General features: G+C 37.4%; 1 protein-coding gene across 2 annotated transcripts in view; it reads left to right on the top strand.

Annotated features, from left to right (window-relative positions):
- Nucleotides 1–22914, top strand: part of CFTR (CF transmembrane conductance regulator) — a 184137-nt gene that overhangs the window by 121118 nt on the left and 40105 nt on the right. For both annotated transcript variants that reach the window (XM_058724499.1, XM_058724500.1), the window contains 4 exons: nucleotides 3309–3459; nucleotides 4598–4825; nucleotides 7384–7484; nucleotides 21705–21959. In XM_058724499.1, the coding sequence (XP_058580482.1) occupies nucleotides 3309–3459; nucleotides 4598–4825; nucleotides 7384–7484; nucleotides 21705–21959 (735 nt within the window). The remainder of the gene's footprint in view (nucleotides 1–3308; nucleotides 3460–4597; nucleotides 4826–7383; nucleotides 7485–21704; nucleotides 21960–22914) is intronic.

Here is a 22914-nt window from a genome sequence, read left to right as displayed (position 1 = left end):
TACTCAAATTCTGTGCTTCAGATTGGCATACTGGAAATGGACGTTACATGACAAATTTGCTCAGGCCATTCCTTAGGCACTGAGATCAGATTAACTTAGAACAAATAATTTAGAGTTAATAATTTAGAACTGTGTGTAAAACTAAAGGCACTGGTTTAATATATTTGATTTTCTCATTACACATAGAAACCTTAAATTCCTTCCTAGTTTTGAATTTACAAAGGAGGAGAAACAAGTCAAACGAGGTAGAGAAAGACTGTCTTCACATCCTACTTATCTCCATGTTTAGGTGAATGACTTATTTTTTCATTAAACAGAAGCCTATATATTTTAAGATACCAAATTCTTCTCTTTTAAGCTTCAAAACCCTTAGATATTTGTTTCTTTTTCTCTTATCTCAATATGTGAGTACACACTGAGTCCTCCTACTTTGATTTCTTCTGTGTCTTTCACATCTTTTTCTTTCCGTTCATTCATTTTATTAATCCCATGTGTCCCTTACTTAAAAATCCATTTATGAATTAAATTCCAAATCTAGTATTCATTTCATAGTTTTAAATAGGTATTTGTTTATTTACTTACTTACTGGCTTACTAATTTACTGCTGATTTCAGAGTTATCCTTCATTCTTACTCATCTGCTCTGGTTTCACAGGCAGTGCTATGTACTCTTCAGTGTCGGGAATGGTTTTGAGCTCCTTATGGTGGGGTGAAAATGTGCTGGGCACTTCCTAGGACCATGAATGGATGATGCCTTACAGTCTTTATAGTCTATTGAATTTTTTCTTTCCTGAGGAAGTTTAGGATCTGTGTAAGGATGGTTGGAAATTAGAAATCTGTGCTCCTATTTTCATCTTGTCTTGAATTCTGTCTATTGATTTTGTTGTCCCTCTCACTAATGCACCTGCTCTGAAATGATTCATTGACTATCTACTGTGAATTAAAAACTAGGACACAATTTAAGGCTTCTTTGTGTAATGAGAATATCAGCTGTATTATACCAGTGCCTTTAGTTTTGGACATGCTAAAGTATTAGCTCCTGACCTTAGTACCTAAGAATGGCCTCTTTATGGAGGAAATAGAATTATTTTTCTCGATGCTTAGACTTCTTTTTCACTTATTTCTCAGTTTGGTCTATATTCTGGATGATTATAATTGCTGGAAATTTATCTTGTGAATGTTTCATAATTTACAGTTGTACCCACCTTTTCCATTATTCTCTAACCCAGCATGATATCTTGGTTGGTTTGACTTCCCAGTTCTACATATTCTATTGTAACAGTTGCATTTCATTCCTAAGAATCTCTACCATAACAGCAATCATGAAAACAAAATGATCACTTTCTACAACTAATATTACAATCCAACACCACCGAGTTGGAATTATATGGTAAAAACAGCACAGGTCAAATGAACACAGTGCTGTTTACAGCTGCCAACAGCAAATTAGAAGACCCCGATCCTCATGGAGTAGCTGAATGTTTCCATGCCACCAATGCAACAACACTTCCCTTTCAGACATACTGATATTTAATATGATGGTCCATTTTAATTAAACCATATTCCCCAGTTAATCACACTTGGAACACTTGATCCCCCTCTCCCAATATCCTATTTCTGGAAAATACATGTCTTTTGTAAAAACGGTAGTTTGCCATTGATGGAGTCTTGTCAGGTAGTAACTAGGGCATGTGGGGCTTTCTCATTGTACTGGTGGCACTGGTAATAGGGCAAGAATGGATAAGAAAGACTCTCCTTAGATTCCTGAGTCATCATATGTAATTGGTCTAGTGCCTGGCACAGTAAAGATTTATCTGAGTATTTGTTGATGAGTGAGAGGCCGGTATGGCAGAATTGCTGATAGAGACATAGAGGCATTTTCCCTAGAAAGGCATCATTGAGATGTCATCTGAAGTTTTATTTGAAAATAGCAACCTGTTCAAAGATTTATGTAGCTCTTATCTACACTCCGGTCCCCACTACCATCTACCAAAATGTTGTGCATTTCACGATATCAGCTAGAAAAATGCATGTGTCACCCATGGAAGTTGCTAGAGAACTGGCTCACTGATTATCATATGGATTTTACAATAAGTTTATTTTTTAACCCTGGTTGTAACATTACTTTATTCATACTTTATTCAGATGGGTCATTGTGGACCAAATGTTAGCATACTTTTTTTCCTTCATAAAATGTTTAGATTTAGTATCATGTGGAAATATAGAATATAAGCCTATAACTTGCTTCCAAAAACTGCCAATATGGTTAGCTTGTTTCTGACACTGCTAACAGGGCTCCAGTTTCTTTTGGTTAGTGTGAAGAAATACCTCTGATCTTGGGCTTGACTGAAATACAAAGTTTATTTCAACTACATATGAGATGGGAAAAAATGTCTGCTTTAAAATCAAATCAGCCATATCCCAAAATCCTTTACTTGAGCCTTTATAGGTCATCTCCAATTATTTTAAGGAATGAGAATAGGAAAGTTGGGAAGGGGAGTAAAATCTATTAAATATAATTTTTAAAAATCTTAAACATGAGCCAACTATGTTTAGAAAAAATTAAATAGCTTGTCTAAATGACCAAACTGTCACTTAAACCAAATCTTTGTGACCCACAAGGTTCCAAGATGAATGCCCAAGTTTCAGAAATTGTCTAAACAAAATAAATCCTAAAATTTTACATTTATACCAAAATTATTTCAGAATAAAAAAATTATTTTAAAAGAAGTCCACACCAGAAAAAAAAATTCGTATTCATCTAAAATTTTTTTAACATAGAGCATTTTAGGGGCGCCTGGGTGGCGCAGTCGGTTAAGCGTCCGACTTCAGCCAGGTCACGATCTTGCGGTCCGTGAGTTCGAGCCCCGCGTCAGGCTCTGGGCTGATGGCTCGGAGCCTGGAGCCTGTTTCCGATTCTGTGTCTCCCTCTCTCTCTGCCCCTCCCCCGTTCATGCTCTGTCTCTCTCTGTCCCAAAAATAAATAAAAAACGTTGAAAAAAAAAATTAAAAAAAAAAAAAAACATAGAGCATTTTAAGGCACATAGGAAATGAGAATATCCTGAGACCCAAGAGCACCGTGTTTTCAAAACTTCAAAATGTTGTAACCTGACTAATATTTTTTATTTTGATAGAACTTATGAAAAATCTTACTTTGAGGTGGCTGCCTTCCTCCTAGGAAGATACCTGCCCTTGTTAAGAATGGAACAGAGTGTGACGATCTTCTTTCCCAATGTATCTGTGACATACCTTGTGCGCTTTACAACAAGAGAACATTTACTCACCAATGTGCTCTCTCTGATCCTACAGTTGTTACTGATTGTGGTTGGAGCCGTGGCCGTAGTCTCGGTTTTACAACCCTACATCTTCCTAGCAACGGTGCCAGTGATAGCAGCTTTTGTTATATTGAGGGCCTACTTCCTCCACACCTCGCAGCAACTCAAACAACTGGAATCTGAAGGTATGATGCTGTGCGTACAATGCTCACCATTGTGGAAAATGACCACAAGGCTATTTGTGATTCTCTATCATTCACCTACTTTGCCAACTTTTTTGTCCTGCTTTTAAACTCTTGCATTGTGTAACAGTGAGTTTTAAAAAACGTATGGATATGTAAAAGGACACAGTAAATTACATAGCACACATAGGTTGTTTTTGTCCATTAATGACCGAGTGACTTCATTTTCTTTTTAAAGCAGATGCATAGAGTCTTAGAAGGGTTGTAGTATAGGATATTCATTCATAATTTTCTTATATAAATTAAATTTTAAAATGATAGTGCTACTATTATTACTGAAGGTCTGTCTGGGTTCCCAGAGCATACTGGACAAAATATTTCTGTCTAGCCTGTTTTCAGACACCCTTCCTTTCCTCCTGGGGTCTACCTTTTTGTCTGCCCCCGAGCACTGCTTGAGCTATTTGGGAAGCACATTTTTCAGTAACAGCTTCAGTACTGGTGCATTTTCAGGGTTAAATACCCAGTGTGTTTCTATTGAAGGTTAATATGTAAATGAAGTCATATGAACTTGAATAAATTGTTTTGAAAGAAAAACATTTTCTCTCAGCAGTGATCAATTTAGGATTAGCTAGAAAAAAAATGTCCAGTGGCAGTCAAGAAATATGAATAAAAAATGGCATTGATTTTATAATGAGTTCCCATCTATGGTAGCCAAGTAGAAAAGGAGGGTAATTCATTTTAAAAAAATACCAGGGGTGCCTGGGTAGCTCAGTAGGTTAAGTGTCCAACTTGATTTCAACTCAGGTTCCTGAGGTTGAACTCTGTGTCCTGTGTCAGGCTCTGTGCTGGCACTGAGAATGCTTAAGACAGTCTCTCTCTCTCATTCTCTCTCTCTCTCTACCTCCCCCTCTGCCCCTCCCCAACTTGTGTGCAGACACTTGTGCACGTGCTCTCTCTCTCTTTCAAAAAGTAACAAATTGCATCTATTCAAAGAATGGTACCAATGTGAAAAACCTCTAACCCATGATATTTGACCAATGATTACTCTCTTTGAAGCTAATCTTTTTCAGGTGCATGGTAGTAAGAATTTGCATTATGTAGCGACATGATTTGCCATGTTTTCTATGGGAATATTTCACAGGCAGGAGTCCAATTTTCACTCATCTTGTTACAAGCTTAAAAGGACTATGGACACTTCGGGCCTTTGGACGTCAGCCTTACTTTGAAACTTTGTTTCACAAAGCGCTGAACTTACATACCGCCAACTGGTTCTTGTACCTGTCAACACTGCGCTGGTTCCAAATGAGAATGGAAATAATTTTTGTCATATTCTTCATTGCTGTCACCTTCATTTCCATTTTAACAACAGGTAATAGGAACTTGTTAACTTCTTAACTGACCATTTAATTTAAAGCTTTGTTAACCCCAAAATGCTACATTCTTATTGGTTAAACATTTTAGATATCTTTAAATAGATTTGGGGGACAGTTTATTAATCCAAAAATTCATTGATTGTTGAACAAATGACTTCTTTGAATTAGAGCTGTGTATAGTATTATCTCAGCTTTACAGTTTGGGAACAACAGACACTGAGAGTGTCAGATAACAAATCTATGACTGAAAGAAAAATATTGTCTTTTGACTCTCATATTGGTAAAGCATCCTGGCTTCAACAGTAATAGATCTCATTTATTCAAGAGCTCTCTGAATACGGGAAAAGAAACATTCCCATTTATACACACATATAAAACCCCCCTCCCCGGTAAACTTTTTTTTAACCACCAGTTGGTACAATTCATTATCCTTATGTGAATTTTACAAGATGAAAAACTACCATAGACGTGAAATAACTTAGACACAAGTACCATATTTTTAAAAATATAAGTGTCCTGAATTTTAACATCTTTGGGTGAAAACCAGAAAACCTTTCACTGTAAGTAAAATGAAACTCTATGTAGACAAATGAGTTCTTCTAATTTAAGAAGTTGAATTACTGAGCTAGAAGTCTTGAAATAGTTTACACCTGTGACAGTAGACACAGATTCACAGCAACTGCCAGCTCTGAGGGCTTGCTCGGTTGCAAGGATAGAATCCTTCTCAGACAAAATGAGTAGCATGCTGGTGTCACAGGAGTGCCTCTCGGAGCCCAGGGCAGGAGGCAGGCTGGGTCTCCAGAGGAAGCGGAATAGGCGTGGAGAGTGAGCCTCGGCTCTTGTTCTTATCTCTTGAGGCCAGATGCTGCTTGCGTCCCATCCTTTCTGTGGCTACTTCATCCATTTCTCTCTCTCTGAAGACTGGTTTTCCCATCTTTTTGTGCCCCACTGACTCTCTGTGGCCTCTTCATTAGGCCCCTTGAGTTAACAGCAGAGTGCCTCTGTCTAGGTATAAAGTACTGGAGAGAACAGAAAGCAGGCTCATCGTGACTGTGTGAGGGTAGTGGGTTCCCCACATGCATTGTTCTGTCAGCTAGAGCAGCGGGAAGTGGTTCTATGAAATGAATATATGGGCAGGCAAATGAGCTCAATCCTTAGTACAGTAAAGTTTCTCTTCTTACGTTCAGAATTGTAAAGTTTTTCCTTCAGGTTATTTGAAACAGGATCAGAGAGGGCTGAATGAACAAAGATCTCTTAACAATGAATTCAAACTGATATGTCATATGCTATAAAATAGTGGTTAAGGATATGATTAAGTCCTGATATACTAGGGGTTAGTAGTCAAAGCATTTCCAGATCAGTTTAGTTCAGGACCTATCAGCGAAATCTGATTCCCAGCTAGAGTGAGTGTTAGCCACATGGCTAATACCAGCCCAGCCTCTACTGGTCTTCAGCTTTGGTAGCTTGTACATATTAGTTAGTTTCTCTAAGGTCCTCATTGTCCTCATATGTAAATATACAGAATAATAGTACCTATCCTATAATTTCCCATGTGCATTAAATGTGATAATTTGTGCAAAACAGTATGGTGCCTATTCCCTAGTAAATAGCCCTAAATCTTATTTATTATTGTTATTATTAAAATTTTATCTTATTCTCATCTTAACCTTTAGAATGAGTAATATTTGGGGCCCCAATAAATCTTATCTATTTAGAATAAATGATTTAGTATTAGAAGCACATACCTACTATCTAGGTTTGTCTTCTGTCAGAGGATATATGGAAGAAAAAATTTCAATTAATAATAATAGGACAAATTATTTTTCCCCATTTTAGAACCCAGTGACAATTTTATCCCACATTATAGATGCCAGGACTGACTCTCAACTGAAATTTGATAACCTAAAGTTTTAATAATTTAAAAACTTTCCCGTTAGAAAATTTTTATGGCCATATATTAGTGGTCCCCTCCAGCCCTGAAAACTATTTATTCTAATTCAACACTTAAGTATTGTTCTTCCTGGGTGAAATAGTCATTTTTTAAAAAAAACATAAAAGTCAGTTTTCTCTCTTTCCTAATGGCAGACCCATGAGTTTTGACTTCCTCATTAAACTCTCTAAGTCCACTTTCTCCCCCAAAACATCTGATTAGCAGAGAAAGTCCTCCTCACGAAGGCAGAAGACATATCCAAACATCTTGTGGATGCTGCTTAGACACACCCGTCTCCTGCTTTTGACTTCTCTGTGGAGGAGCTCATCCAGACATAGGAGGTCTTTTTTGCATTGTCCATCCTGGTCTTCAGAGGTTTTATTACTTACAGAGAAGTAGTAAAAAGAGAAAACCATGCTGTTTACCCAACACTAGAAGCCCCTTCAATATCTGAAGTATTATCAGGGCATTATTACTAGTGGTAGATGCTGTGGTGACCTGAGATGAAGGATGGTTAAAATTAGCACAAAATTGAAATAGAACTTTTAACATGACATATGCTCTAAAGTGGCTCACAGAGGAGAGAAAGAACATAAAGTTTGTATCTTTTCTTCCCACCTATAGGTGATGGAGAAGGAACAGTTGGTATTATTCTAACTCTAGCCATGAATATCATGGGTACATTGCAGTGGGCTGTAAACTCCAGCATAGATGTGGACAGCTTGGTAAGTAACTATTACTTTTTAACTTTGATGAAAAAATTTGGACAAACCAAAAAGTATAGGTAATAACATAAGGGACAACTATATATACCCACCCCCAAGCTTAAGGAATAAAGCATTACAGATAAATTGAAGGCTACTGTGTAGGTCTTCTTTCCTCCACATACACAACCACAGTCAAGATCTAGTGCTAAAGTGAACATTACTGTACAGTCTCCTTGTCCGGGATTTTTCTAGGGCAGATACTCAGGAGTGACATTACTGGGTCACAGAATTTACCCACATTCAGCTTTACCATATGGTACCCAGCTGTTCTCAAGTATCTTATATCCGTTTATACTCCCATCAAGAGAGTGTAAGAATTCTCGTAGGTCTGGAGTTTCAGCAACACATGAGCTTGTCAGACCTTTTAATTTTGTCAATCAATGGATGTGAAATGATTACTAAGGAGATAAGGCTTCGTAATACATATTTATTGACCATTTGGACTTCCTCTTGTGTTCTTTGCTTGTTTCTATCAATTGCCCGTTTTTCCAGTAGTGGGAGTTTTTTTCTTAATTGACTTACAGAAGTTTTGAATTCTGGGTTGTCAGTTCTGTGTATTTTATTTTATTTCTTTTATTTATTTATTTATTTTTAACGTTTATTTATTTTTGAGACAGAGAGAGACAGAGCATGAACGGGGAGGGTCAGAGAGAGAGAGGGAGACACAGAATCTGAAACAGGCTCCAGGCTCTGAGCTGTCAGCACAGAGCCCGACGCAGGGCTTGAACTCAAGAACTGCGAGATCGTGACCTGAGCTGAAGTCGGCTGCTTAACCGACTGAGCCACCCAGGCGCCCCAGTTCTGTGTATTTTAAACATGGTCCTCCAGTCAGTGGCTTAGCTTATAGTGCCTTTTGATGAAAAGAAGCTTTTAAGTTCAGTGAAGTTAATTTCATTAATCTTTCCCTTTATGTTTTGGTATCTTGTTTAAGAAACCCTTCCCTATATTGGGTTTTCCAATTTATTAGCATTACATTTGTGATGGTAATTTTTTTTTAATTTCTAGTCTTTAGTGATAGCTTCTTTCTCATTCCTAGGGTGTTTCTTTTTGCTTTCTCTCTTTTTGCTTGATCAGTATTCCCACACATTTATATACTTTATTAGTGTTTTTAAAGACCATGTTTTGGTTTTGTTGTTTCATTTGTCTTGGTTCCTTACAATGCAGAGCCCACACTAGTGTGTAACTGAATGAATGCTGTGTCAGGGGCACATAGCCCATGGCAGCAAGAGTGAGAGTAAAAAGGAAGAAAAGTGGACTTCCCACTTTTAATTTAAAAAACAAATACATGATTTTCAAGGGTAGCTTCATCATCAACTTCTATTTGTCTGGCTGGAGCATTGCAAATCAGTCATCCATTACTGCATATGCAAAGCGATGAGGGAGCCACGTTGAGAATGACTACATAACACTATCATTACACATTTTGCCTAGGTTCCTTTTCCATCCTCTGAGATAGGTCCCATGTTCCCAGTGTGCCCAGGATCATTCAGCTGTAAAAATTATATAACCAATTCCTATCAGAACAAATATCAGCATAAAAAATATCTCTAGGGAAAAAACAAACCTTTTCATTCTCTCTTCCTGCCCATGAATCTTAATGTTTTATTGAACCAAAGCATTTTAATAATTTATCAAAATGTAATCTAACCCTAATATGATTTATGGTAGGGTGTCTCTCTTTTCCTTTAACATTATTTTTTGGAGTTTGATCAGCTTTTTTCCTGACTCCACTTATCTCCTCACTTAACTCTTATGCTTTTGGGATTGGGTTTCATAAATGTACTTAGAAATGTTTCTTCTGCGGGGGTGCCTGAGTGGTTCAGTTGGTTAAGCGTCTGACTCTTGATTTTGGCTCAGGTCATGATCTTGTGGTTCCTGAGTTTGACCCCTGTGTTGGGCTCTGTGCTGACAGTGTGGAGTCTGCTTGGGATTCTCTCTCTCTCTCTCTCTCTCTCTCTCTCTCTCTCTGCCCCTCCCCCACTCTCTCTCTCTCTTTCTCTCTCAAAATAAATAAACTTAAAAAAAAGAAAAATGTTTTTGTAGAAATAGCAGGAAAATAGTAAATCCATATTGTGCTTGCATTTATTTATTTGTTCAAACTTTCCACAACTTTGATTTTACAGTTAATATCCTCATGTACTTCCCCTCTTTGTCTAAAACTATCTCTTTACCTTGTATATGCTCAGTTCCTTTCTCTTTGCAGTATTAATTTTCTTGGTTTAGAAAACAACTTCTGTACACTGATGTTGAAACCTTTGGTACATTTCTATTCTGCTGTCCAATCTCCATTAAAGTTTCTTTAAGGTATTTTTACTTCCCCAGTTTTTTGCATGGGCATCCTGGGCTTTGTAACCTGTGTTGTGACATTGTGTTTTTCATTTTCCGGCATAAAAGAATCTTTGCCAAGAACTATTATGTTATAATACAGTCTATGAAAAGTATCAGTGTTTACATTTGATCTCATTTTAAAAAGTCATGTTCTTTTGTTTGAATATCAAAGTGATCATGTTAGTTTTCATTTCCCTGCCAAATAGGATACATGGTCTTTCCTGGGCCCTCATGAGCATTTATCCACTTTTTAATTCCCACGATACAGCTTTTACCTATACAACTGCTAAATTTGTATACTGATCTTTTTATTTTCATCTGGTATATGTTGAGGGTAAGAGGGGAGAAAACTGTGCCCTCAAATTCACATCTATATGATGTTAACACTGAAGGTCCTTGTGATCTTTGAGGGAAAAACTCAGGGTATTCTCATTTTACATTACTAAGTGTCTTAACCAAACTTAGATCTGAGTTTAAACACAGTAAACAGGATGTTTTGATGCACACTTTAATTTTTTAGGATTTGAAAGAATATTCCATTTACCCATCTGGCCTACTTTAGACATGGGCGCAGATTCAAACATAAACAGAACAATGAAGACATGAAAGCGGCAAATGACTTTTCTTTTACCGCTCATCAGTTGAGTACACCCAGGTGCCCAGCTTTTATTAGCTTCCAACCAGGAAGGGTAATATTTGGATGATAACCCTTCCTTATCCTTACTTCATGTCACTTTGTATTTGTGACTGGCTACACATCTCAATTATCAGCACTCAAAGCTGACCGACAGCCCTTTTATTACATTTTCCTAATAAACTCTTTACTATATTCCCTAAGATAGTTCTTTCCCACCTTCTTATCTTTTCTCAGGAGCTCCAATAATTCCACCACCTGCACTCTCAGCCAGTGACCTTGCTACGTACTTCATAGAAAAACACAGATGCAACCGGAAAGAATTTCCTTGTTTCTCTCCACCCTACTATACCTCTACTCATATGCTCTACCTTCCCTCTGTCTTTGTTCCTATTTAAAGGCCAATAATATGTAATTCACTCTCTATGTGGGACCTCTCTCCCTATCATAAAACTACCTCTGTTTGAGCTGTAGCTAAAGCACCTCTTTCCTTTGATCTATTTATAGCACGGTTTCCTGAAAGAGGGCATGTCTCCTGCTTCACTTGATTTCCATCACCCCATGACTCATGACCAACATCTTGCCAGAGCCAGCGTCCTTGTTTTCCTTACCCTCTCAGCAGTACTTATGCCATGAACAAATCCTTCTTCTGGTGATACTTTCTTCTCTCACTACCATGATGCTACTCCTGTCTGTCTCTGCTACCTCTTTGGTTCCTTCTTAATTCTCTTTGATGGCCCCTCCTCTTACAGATCTCTGAACATCAGCTATAGTCCAGCCCTCTTCTACCTGTATTCTTTCTAGCTGTTACCATCGGATTCCATGCTTCAGAAACCATCTGTCAATAAATTACTCATTCATATCTCTACTATAGACCATTTTGGGGCATAATTTCTTACCTAGGATTTCTTCAAAATACCACATGGGGTATCAAGAGACCATTAAAAGGGAATAAAGCTTCTGTTCTATCTACTAATTTGTCTGGCTTTATATAGTAGTTTGGAAAAAAAATCATTGTCAGCTTATGAACGATATAGTTTAATACTCTGTGAATCACCTCAGAAATTTAAAAAAATAATAAAATTATCATAGAGTCAAATTTAATAATTCCCAGTGGAAATCCCCATTTTAAGGAATTTCTAATTATTTTGGTTGATATAACAGTGTTTTAAAAGCTGTTATTTCAGGGGTGCCTGGGTGGCTCAGTCGGTTAAGCATCCAGCTTTGGCTCAAGTCATGATCTCATGGTCCATGAGTTTGAGTCCCGCGTCGGGCTCTGTGCTGACAGCTCAGAGTCTGGAGCCTGTTTCAGATTCTGTATCTCCCTCTCTCTCTCTGACCCTCCCCATTCATGCTCTGTCTCTCTCTGCTTCAAAAATAAATAAACATTAAAAAAAAATTTTTAAAGCTGTTATTTCAGATTCACTCTTCATTTTAACATGAATTGTGTATATGTCTGTTAGTTTCATTTGTATATTTTACACCATTCTGTACATGGGGTGAAAAAAGAAGTGTTAATTCTTTTTACCTCCATACTTGAAGTGCTGTAAGAATTACAGTTGTTATTGCTAAAGCTATAATTTAAAATTTTTTTTGTATTCTTAGTTAACAAATCTGTGTACTGATTTATTTTCTTTGGATTCACAAGATGCTTGGCATTTTTAGTACCATAAAGCTTCTCTTTGTCCCATTGTTAGATACTTAAGCATTATATATCTTAAATAGGCAGTGCATACCTATATTTCTGCCTCCATGAATGAATGAAGATTAAATAAATAAGAGTTAGAATGGGTACAAAGGTGGTGTTTCAAACTTAGCAATACCAAGCCATCCAGTGACTGATAAATTACCCACACTCAAAGTCTCTTCTTTGAATGAGGCAATTGACAATTCATGTATTTTCAGGACTGTCTACCACTTAGTGATATCACAACTACAAGATCTGAACATATGAAAATTATCCTGCTTCCTTCATTCTCTAAGGAGAGCAGCAGATAACACATGCCTGTTGTACTGTGTGTTCCTGATAATAACACAAGAGGAAGAAGGCCAGCAGGATGAGCAGGGAAGACTGCATATCTGCAGGGCGCACACTTTAGATTCAAGTTAATGAGATTCCAGAAAGTTCTTGCAAGATTGATGCAATCTGAGAAGAGTTTTCTGTCAATAGAAACTCCCTCTGTTTTTCCTTTATCCTTTTATTGCCTGTGTTTATTTTGGGTTCCAGTAAGGATCAGGTGACTGATGGTACAATGATCAACAAGAAATCTGATGGGAAGAAAAAAGGGCTTTTCTTTGTTGCTCCTGGTGCCTAATTCTCTTGTATTGAAAGCAGTTTTTGCTATAAGAATTTGAGGGGAGGATTCATTTCTCCTATTTTTTTCCCTCTTTAAAAAAATTTTTTTAATGTTTATTTTTGAGAGACAGGGAGAGAGAGAGACAGAGAGAGAAAGCGCAAGCACGGGAGGAGCAGAGAGAAAGGGAGACACAGAATCTGAAGCAGGCTCCGGGCTCCAAGCTGTCAGCACAGAATCCGACGTAGGGCTCGAACCCATGATCATTACCTGAGCCAAGTCGGACCCTTAACTGACTGAGCTAACCAGGCAACCCTCCCCTCTTTTAAATTTTTTTTTTTTTCAACGTTTATTTTATTTTTTGGGACAGAGAGAGACAGAGCATGAACGGGGGAGGGGCAGAGAGAGAGGGAGACACAGAATCGGAAACAGGCTCCAGGCTCCGAGCCATCAGCCCAGAGCCTGACGCGGGGCTCGAACTCACGGACCGCGAGATCGTGACCTGGCTGAAGTCGGACGCTTAACCGACTGCGCCACCCAGGCGCCCCAACCCTCCCCTCTTTTAATGGTCTGTTGATCATTTCTTCCTTTGTTTTTCTGTTCTCATGAGGCTTTGTGGCATGTTTTCCATTTGTGACATCTGTCCCCAAACTTCTTTTCATCCAAACATTTTCTTTCTGTACTGAACAGTTGCATTCTACTCTGTTTTCCACTCTGGCCTTATCACCAAGATGTCATGTTGCCTTAGGCAAGTCCTAACTCCCTTGAGGGCTTCACTTTTCAACTTTGTGAAAGGAAACAGTTTGGTTAGAAATTTTCTAAGGTCCGTGTTAGCTCTGACATTCTCTTCTGCATCCTTTTGGTATGAAAGATTTCAAGTCTTGATTGGCATGTGTATAGGCATTATTCTAGATGCTCAGAGGAATTAGACCTCTCTGCCACTATCCCTGACTGCTAAATGCCAGTGATTCACCACTCCTGGTCAGAGTGCAAGAACTCTCAACCAGTCTGTTACTAGAGCCAACAAAGAGAAAGAAAGTGCCACTGAGGTGTTCTAAAATATTAAATTAGTAGGAGAGGCTTATGAGAGCCATAAAGGATTGCCAGAGTGTTGGAAAGTTGAGAAAATTTGTTGAGGAAAGTTGAGAAAATTTGTTGAGCTTTATGTCTATCACTTTAACTTCCTGTGTTTCAATTTTTTCATTTGTACCAAGAATGAATGGATTAGATCAGAAGTTCTCAACCTCACAGCACATGAGGAAACTTCATAAAAATATAGGTTACGTAGCGTCCTTTAGGATCAATTAAATCAATTCTTTGGGTCAGAGGCAGGGTGACTGAGCATGAGGTCCATATTTTTAAAAGTGTTCCAGGTGATTCTCATCTGTATCTAGATTTGTGAATCACTGGATTAGATGATCTCTAATCCATTTTAGCTCTGATTTTTTTGTGTGTGTCATAGCAGGGGTTCAGCAGACATTTTCTGCAAAGGGTCAGATGGTTACTATTTTCAGTTTAGTGAGCTATATGGTCGTTATGGCAACTGCTCAGCTAATGTAAACAAGTGGGTATGGCTGGATTTGGCCATAGTTCTGCTAACCTCTTGTCTATGGCATAGAATTTACATAGAATTGATGGAACACCAGTGATCATTTCTGCCCTATATATTAGCTAATGATATAGATAGATAGATAGATAGATAGATGATATAGATATAGATATAGATATAGATATAGATATAGATATAGATATATAACATATAAAGGATGATTCTTAGTAACAGAGTTCTTTGGGGAAGCCAAAATATTTCAAAATTAAGATGCTTAGAGAAAAATCTTATTAAATATACCTCGGAAGAATATTTTGATGTGATATTTTAGACTCCTTGAGATTTCCTTTGAAATACTTTTAATGAATACCACATTGACCCAATTTTATTCATCAAGCACTTGCTGATGGCCTGTCATGAGCTTTTTAAAAATAATAATACCAGATAGAGTGTAAGTAAGTTCAAGTTTGAGTAGTAGATTCAATAAGCGATGTGGGACCTTTCAGATTAAAGGGTAAGTTTTAGAGTTTTCTTTTGCCCGTTGGCACACTTAGTATCATGATTACTAAAGTTCTCAATTATTGAAAATAGAGGACAACATATTTGATACCTTTGTGTTTTTTAGGATATGCCTTTTGTCTTTGGTTGTAATGGGTTTTCTTTCTCTTGTGTCAGGAACACTATCTCTATTGCTTCTTGCAGTCAGAAAAAGTGACATTGATTTGCCATGTGGTTTGCTACAGGTTGGCAATAAACAATTCATGTAACAGGAAGCTATAATAATTTAGAAAGGATTAGAGTATATAGTATAAGTAACTCACTTATGCTGTTAATAATTGATAGCATTACAGTGCTTGACTGACTTTTTAAATTCTCAAGCATAAGTAATAGACACAAAAAGATAATCTAAAGTTTCAGGAATATGTTTTGAACAGAGAATCAGTTTTCATGATAACCATGATGTCCTAAGTCTCTGTGCATGGCCTAAAGCTTATGCTAATGACTGTAATGTGGCTCTGGGTTTCAGGTGTGTATTAGTAAGTTCTGAAGAGCATCTGGTTTGGGCCTGCCAGGAAGGATTGATGATTTAAAACCTTCCTTTTATGTACTTCGCAGTTTAAACATTTCTGTTATAAAGTGTGTGAAGTTTTGGGGTGCCTGGGTGGCTCAGTCGGTTGAGCGTCCAACTTCGGCTCAGGTCATGATCTCACCATTTGTGAGTTTGAGCCCCGCATCGGGCCCTGTGCTGACAGCTCAGAGCCTGGAGCCTGTTTTGGATTCTTTGTCTCCCTCTCTCTCTCTGCCCCTCCCCGGCTCATGCTCTGTCTCTCTGTCAAAAATAAATAAACATTAAAAATTTTTTTTAAAAAGTGTGTGAAGTTTTTCACATTGTATCAGTTTTGCTGATGATTTGCCTCACATTTATTTCTTGTCATCTTCCTGGAACAACCAGTTATGAAATCTCTTTACAGTATTGCCAGCCAGATGTCGGGCTTATGAAATATATTTTCTGTTATCATGGCTCCTCTGGCATTATGCATATAGTCTAGGTGTTAATGCATAATTTTGATGCCCTGTTTTCTAAACAACCAAAAGGGTAAAAGGAAACAGAGCAAATATTTTCCTGAGGGAGAGGAGTCTGGGTTTCTACCTTACTCTAGAAAAGGTCTTTAAGCCTTTTCTTCCTTCTTTGTCAATAGAAAGGGAAAAGGAACATCAGGAATCTTTCTTTTTTTTTTTCACTGAACAAATCCGTTAAAAAATAAGGTTGAGATAAGATTGTGGAGCTTTCTTTTTGTTAAGACCATCACACTCCCCAAAGACTTTGTTCTCCTGATCCTTAGTTTAGTAACTTCAGAAATTATTATAAAGATAATGAGATTCAGTTTTAAAGATTGACTTAGGAGAATTTTTGCAGCATAATAAATTTAAATAACAAAACCAGAAATTTAAAGCAGCTGATTCTCAAGTAAAAATGCCACCTCATTGTGGCTAAACTCAACTTTTATAGAAGTCTGTACAGATTATGTCAGGTTTTCCTCTTCACGTGAATAGGTTGAGCGTCTCAGCGCCTGAGTGTCATTTTGCCCTCAGCATTTACTTCTTGAATTCTAAGACAAGTGCTCTCACCTCAGCCGGTGATGGCTACTTTGAGACTTTCCTGTCAGCAGGCCACAGAGAGCAGCCCCTCATGCCTCCTAGGGCAGCCCCTTCACTGCACAGGAAGAGGCAGCTAGTCTACAGTCTACAGTCACTCTGATAATTGCCAAATCTGAATTTCCATCCAGTGGCACGGTGGTTTTCACATATCACTTGAAAATGCTAATAGACACTCTAAATTAGAAAAAGGATTAAGTTACATTAAAAAGAATTCAATTCAGGGGCGCCTGGGTGGCTCAGTCGGTTAAGCCTCCGACTTCGGCTCAGGTCATGATCTCACAGTTCGTGAGTTCGAGCCCCGCGTCGGGCTCTGTGCTGACAGCTCAGAGCCTGGAGCCTGCTTCAGCTTCTGTGCCTCCCTCTCTCTCTGCCCCTCCCCTGCTCATGCTCTGTCTCTCTCTGTCTCAAAAATAAATAAACATTAAAAAAAAAACTCAATTCAGAACAACTAGATGAGACTAAAAATCGTTTGGCATGTTGCCACTTCAAATCCAAATAGCAATGTGTATTTTCAGACTGAGAAGCTGTGAGGTACGGTTGCAGCCCCGATTTCCTACTGAAGGACTCCTAGCGTTGTCATTTGCCCTGCCCAGATACTGCTTTCTGCATATGAGGTAGAACAATGGATTCACTCATCCCTGACAAAGATTTATTAAGGGACGGCATAGTGCTAAACGCTAGATGGGAAGGATACAACATGGAATGCTTTGAATAAGGTTACTGTAATAGGTAATGTGGGCTTAACATTAACCCTGTGGAGTGTAAGCTTCAGGTTCTGTCTCTTGCATGGGCACCTTCAGAGGCCCTATACTTAATTATACATGCATTTTTTAAAGTTTATTTATTTTTAGAGAGAGAGAGAAAACATGTGTGAGCAGGGGAGGGACAGAGAGACGGGGAGGAGAGAGAGATAGAGAGAGAGAGAGAGAGAGAGAATCCCAAACAGGCTCTGTGCTAATAACACAGACATGGAGCTTGAACCCTTGAATCATGAGATCATGACCTGAGCCAAAACCAAGAGTCAGACACTCAACTGACTGAGCCATCCAGGTGCCCCATTAATGCATAATGTTGAGTCTTTAATGTAAGAGTCCCTTCAATTATTTAAGTTCCACCAAACCTGGGTCCATCCTGGGTCAGCTATAAATCTTTAGCTATTAAATCAAGTGTGTAAGAAATATGACTCCACTTTTGCTATAGTTGAATTTATTTTCTACTTGAACACACATAATGCTGAGTGCAAGAAGCAATGTCAGTGTATTCAGAAATCTTATTGGAAGTGAATCTAAATTCTGAATGGAGTTTACAGAATGCCTAGATCCTGAGGGGAGGGAGCATCTGGCCATAGGTTGCCCCTTATCTGTGCTCTGTCTCTGAGGCATTGATGTTGCTCTTTGACCTAGAGGAGTAGAGTGCAGGGAGATTGAATCTTTGTTCTTCTGATCCTGATTGTGAGTTCTTTGATGAGCTCTCTCTCAACTTTTTCCATGCCTTGGGCATGGAAGACCCTGAGGGATTAAAGGATTGGGATTTGGCTTCCCTTCAACACCCCTCTAGAAATACAGGAAAATCTGAAGCTTTGTCAAGTTATCTGGGTCTAGACATGCCAAGCACCCATGTCTACTGTAGTGCTTCCATGCCATTCCAGGCACTTAGGATGTTTCTCTAAGGTATGCCTAATTCCAGGCCTCCACCTAGAAATTGAGGCATAGACCTCTTGTGTTCCAAAAGTCCTCTAAATCTACCCAAGGATAAAACTTGAGTTTGGTTGCAGGCAAGACTCATTTTTAGAGGAACTGGTGTCTAAGCCCTTTTGTTAAACGCCATTCATGAGTCAGATTATGTAGTGAGGAGAGAAACTGTTTTTCACCTATCATAAATTAATCTCTGGCTACTGTTTTTGCATAAACAGTGTGATTTGAGTCTTTCAGACTTTGATTTTTGAAACTTTAAAGTCAATATTCATGTAGCTAAGAATTTTCAACTATCCATCGCTGGTTCTAAAAGCCAATTTTTGAAACTTAAAAGACCAGAATTGATTTTCTTCGCTCTGGTTCTATTGTGGTTTTCCCTTTAAAAAGCAAGTAGAATGGAAGTAGAATATAATAATTGGAGAGCCTTTGAGGTACAAGGAATTAGTAATTCATAATATCATCTAGCCACATCATCTATTCAGCAGTGGCATTTTAGTAGCTACAAAACTGGCCATGATGCAGGTGTCTGCAGTAACCACCTTTTCTCCTCATCAGAAAATGTTCTAATTCACTGAACTGAATGAGCGTCTGCTTGTATGCTGTGGATGAGTACCCGTTGTTAAGAACTTGTTCTTGGTCAGAGATATTTGACCATGCTGTGGGTAACTATAGTAACTGTAGTAACTTTAAGCAATTAGACTATATGAAAGATGATGAGTTGAAAATTTCATTTCCAGGGGTACCTAGGTGGCTCAGTCAGTTAAGTGTGTCTGACTCTTGATTTTGGCTCAAGTCATTATCTCACAGTTCGTGAGTTCAAGCCCCACGTCAGGCTCCACGCAGACAGCATAAAGCCTGCTTGGAATCCTCTCTCTCCCTCTCTCCCTGATCCTCCCCTGCTTGTTCTATTTCTCTCTCCCTCTCTCTCTCTCTCAAAATAAATAAACTTAAGAAAAAAGAAAATTTCATTTTCTAAATTAGGTAGGTACAATCCACTGCATTTGACTTTGAAGTTCTAGGTTCACCCTCAATGGTAAGCCTCACTAATGGAATAGTAATTTGCTATGGTCTTCACAACTCCTTACACACACACACACACACACACACACACACACACACACACACACAAATTATATACATGTCAGTGCTGCCAAAATAGTGATTTTAAATATAATTTTCTAATAACACTGCATATAATTTGGAGTAGTTTAGATAGCAATATTTAATTGCTCACTGTTTGGAAGTATTAAAGTATGAAGAATTTTTGATACATAGTAGCTTTCTTGATGTGCTAAAGCACTTGAAGACTAGTGTAGAGTTCTTTGCATTGATGTACAGAGATGTCAACAGTCTCACTTTATTTTATAAAACTAAGCTACATTTCTCTCAATGATTTTAAGAGAGTAATATTATTTTTATGCATGATGAATACAATAAAATATTTTAAATGCATTTGAGCTATTTCTCTGGCATTTCCATCTCAGCATTATTTACAGTTCTAATTGACCTTCCAGATCAATTAGCTCTCTAGGAAAATTAATGACAATGAAATGCAAGAGTATACTTTAATTCAAAGTTAATAAAAAATAACTGAATCAGTATTTAACAACCTCTGAAAGTCACTCATAATTTGGATTTGAAAATATCATGTGTGGGAGCCATTCTAGAGTTATTTGTAATGGATGTGTGCTTTAGATACTTTTCACTTTCATTAACAATGGATTTGGCTTAAAAGGGTTCTCCTCTTGAATCTTGAAAAATTATTGAAGATAATCTGAAGGTATTTTCAAGATAAAAAATGAAGCAACCACATTACTAGACAGAAGAACTTCACAAATAGCAAACTTGATCAATAGCATGTGAAAACAGGCAATATAAGAAATAATTTCTAATCTAAGCCTTAACTGTAAATAAGGTTATAAATTAACATTGTAAAGGAGAGGGTTGAATTCTTGACTGAGTAAAACTAGAATCAGTAATTACTTTTAAGACAAAAAAAGCAATAAATTTCTGTTGAATAAGCAGTTAATACCTGGGAAGGGCTGAACCATCAAGGATGATATATTAAAAATAGAAATTGAGTGAATTCAGTTTTCAGCTCTTTCTTGTTATTCACTGATTTATTCATGTATATGTAATCATTCACATATTTATTCTTTTATTAATTTTTTTCAAATATTTATTAAGTGCCTGTTATTTGTAAGGCTATTTTAAAAGTTATATTCCAGGGGTGCCTGGGTGGCTCAGTCAGTTGAGTGTCTGACTTTGGCTCAGGTCATGATCTCACAGTTCGTGGGTTCCAGCCCCCACTCCCCAGGCTCTGTCCTGATAGCTCAGAGCCTGGAGCCTGCTTCTGATTCTATGTCTCCCTCTCTCTCTGCCTCTTTCCCACTCACACTTTATCTCTCTCTCTCTCTCAAAAATCACTAAACATTAAAAATAAATAAATAAATAAATAAATAAATAAATAAATAAATAAATAAAATTATATTCCAAATTCCAATCATAACTATTCAGCAGAATGTGTTCTTGTTAAAGAATTAAGCTAAGCACCTTTAAAAATAGTTGAGCTTTTTCATTTCTGTGCACATTAAAGGTATATGTATTAAATAGGCTTATAAAGCAAATGTGTACTTAATTTCAAACACAACTTTTATATGCAATGACATTTTGCTCAGCAGTGGATATTGATCTGGAGGTTATTTAGATTTAAAATGTAATTATTTAACTACAAATATAGGACAAGGACTTAAATTTATTTGAAGATTATTGTGAAGTCATTCAAAATTTACTAAGCATCAAGGATTCATTGCCACCCAGCTGACTTACAGAATTGTAGATAGGTTTTTTTTTTAAAGTTCATTTATTTATTTTGAGAGAGAGAGAGAGAGCACACATGCAAGGAAGGGGCAGAGAGAGAGGGAGAGAAAATCCCAAGCAGGCTCCATGCTGTTAGCGTGAAGCCTGATATGGAGCTTGATCCCACAAACCATGAGCTCATGACCAGAGCCAAATTTAAGAGTCAGATGCCTAACCAGCTGAGCCACCCAGGCACCCCTAAAATTGTAGATAGTTTTTAAGGCCGTTTGAGAGAAAGGCAAGAATCTTTAGTAGTGGTTTTGAGGTGTGGAACATTTTATCATAATATACCAGTTATACAAGAGTGTGCAGTGTTGCTCATAGTTGAAGAAAAAAATTTCCCTCTTGACATCATCTATTCCTTTGAGTATAGTTGGGCTATTTATGTGTGGCTTGCATAACTGAGAATTAAAGACTCACAAAAATAAACAGGTCTATACAGAGCCCATTTATATAAATCCTATTTAATTCTCTTTGGTTAAGCTTTTAATTATATCCAATTATTTCCTGTTAGTTCATTGAAAAAACCTTCTGACAAATAACCAAGTGACGACGGTCGGGCATCACATCTTACATGTTATTTTTTAAGGAAACATCACACTAATTATGGCATTGCCTGCAGTTATTAAACAAAAATGAAACATTGCTATTTCATTTCAGATGCGATCTGTGAGCCGAGTCTTCAAGTTTATTGACATGCCTACAGAAGAAAGTAAACCACCTAGCAAGCCATTCAAACCATCCAAGGACATCCCGCTCTCAAAAGTTATGATTACTGAGAATCAGCATGTGAGGGAAGATGACATCTGGCCCTCAGGGGGCCAAATGACAGTCAAAGACCTTACAGCAAAGTATACAGATGGTGGAAATGCCATATTAGAGAACATTTCCTTCTCAATAAGTCCTGGCCAGAGGGTAAGATTTCAACATTGCTTGCTTTGTTAGACCTGTGTTCAGTAAGTAAATCTCAGTAGCCTAGACCAATGTGTTAGTAAAATCCATTGGTAGCATTATTATTATAGACTAGGGACAATATTGAATATACATATTTCAAGTTATTGTTTACGAAGTCCTTATTTTTTAATCTGATAATTTAGTTTGCAGAGGTCAGAAATGATATAGTTGGTTCATTTTAAATGTGATTCTACTTGTAGAATAGGTAATTGATTGCTAGGTTACTAACCAAAAGAATCCATTAAATAAACCAAAATTATGCCATGTTTTAGATTTGGCCTCTTGAAACTATCTTCCATTTCAGGTAAGAGGAATATTTTGTTGTTGACTCTAATTTCTTTGTAAATTTTACCTAATATAACTCTGTCAAACAGGTGGTACTTTCTAAATTAGCTTTGTTCAGTTTATTTGTTTATTTGGAATCTTAATCAAGGTATGGATTATTTCAATTTTTTCCCAATATTTACCAAGAAAAAAGTATTTACTAAACAACTGTTTTATTATTTAATAAGCAAAAATAACCATGCATTATTTTGAATTGTTTCTTATAGATTTCAGCCCTGGACTGACCACATGGATGGTATTCAAATACACCAATTCTAGAATTAATTCTAGGTGAAAGCGACAGTCATTCTTCCTAAATTCTGTGTCCTATAAATGTGGTTTTATATTTTATATTTCAAAGTTCTTATTCTGGGCTGCTCCATAAATCTAGACAGGATTATTCCTTTGTTTTATTTTTTAAAATTGAGATAGAATACAATAGAGCCACTTCCCTTTTTTTTTTTTTTTTAAGAGAAAGAGAGCATGAATAGAGGAGGGGAAAGAGAGAGAGAGAGAGAGAGAGGGAGAGAGAGAGAGAGAGGGAGAGAGAGAATCTTAAGCAGGCTCCACACTTAGCATGGAGCCTGATGTT

This window comes from Neofelis nebulosa, chromosome 4, assembly GCF_028018385.1.
Source record: "Neofelis nebulosa isolate mNeoNeb1 chromosome 4, mNeoNeb1.pri, whole genome shotgun sequence".
NCBI lineage: Eukaryota > Metazoa > Chordata > Mammalia > Carnivora > Felidae > Neofelis > Neofelis nebulosa.
The sequence above is the reverse complement of the archived record's forward strand: the minus strand, read 5'-3'. Positions and strand labels throughout refer to the sequence as shown.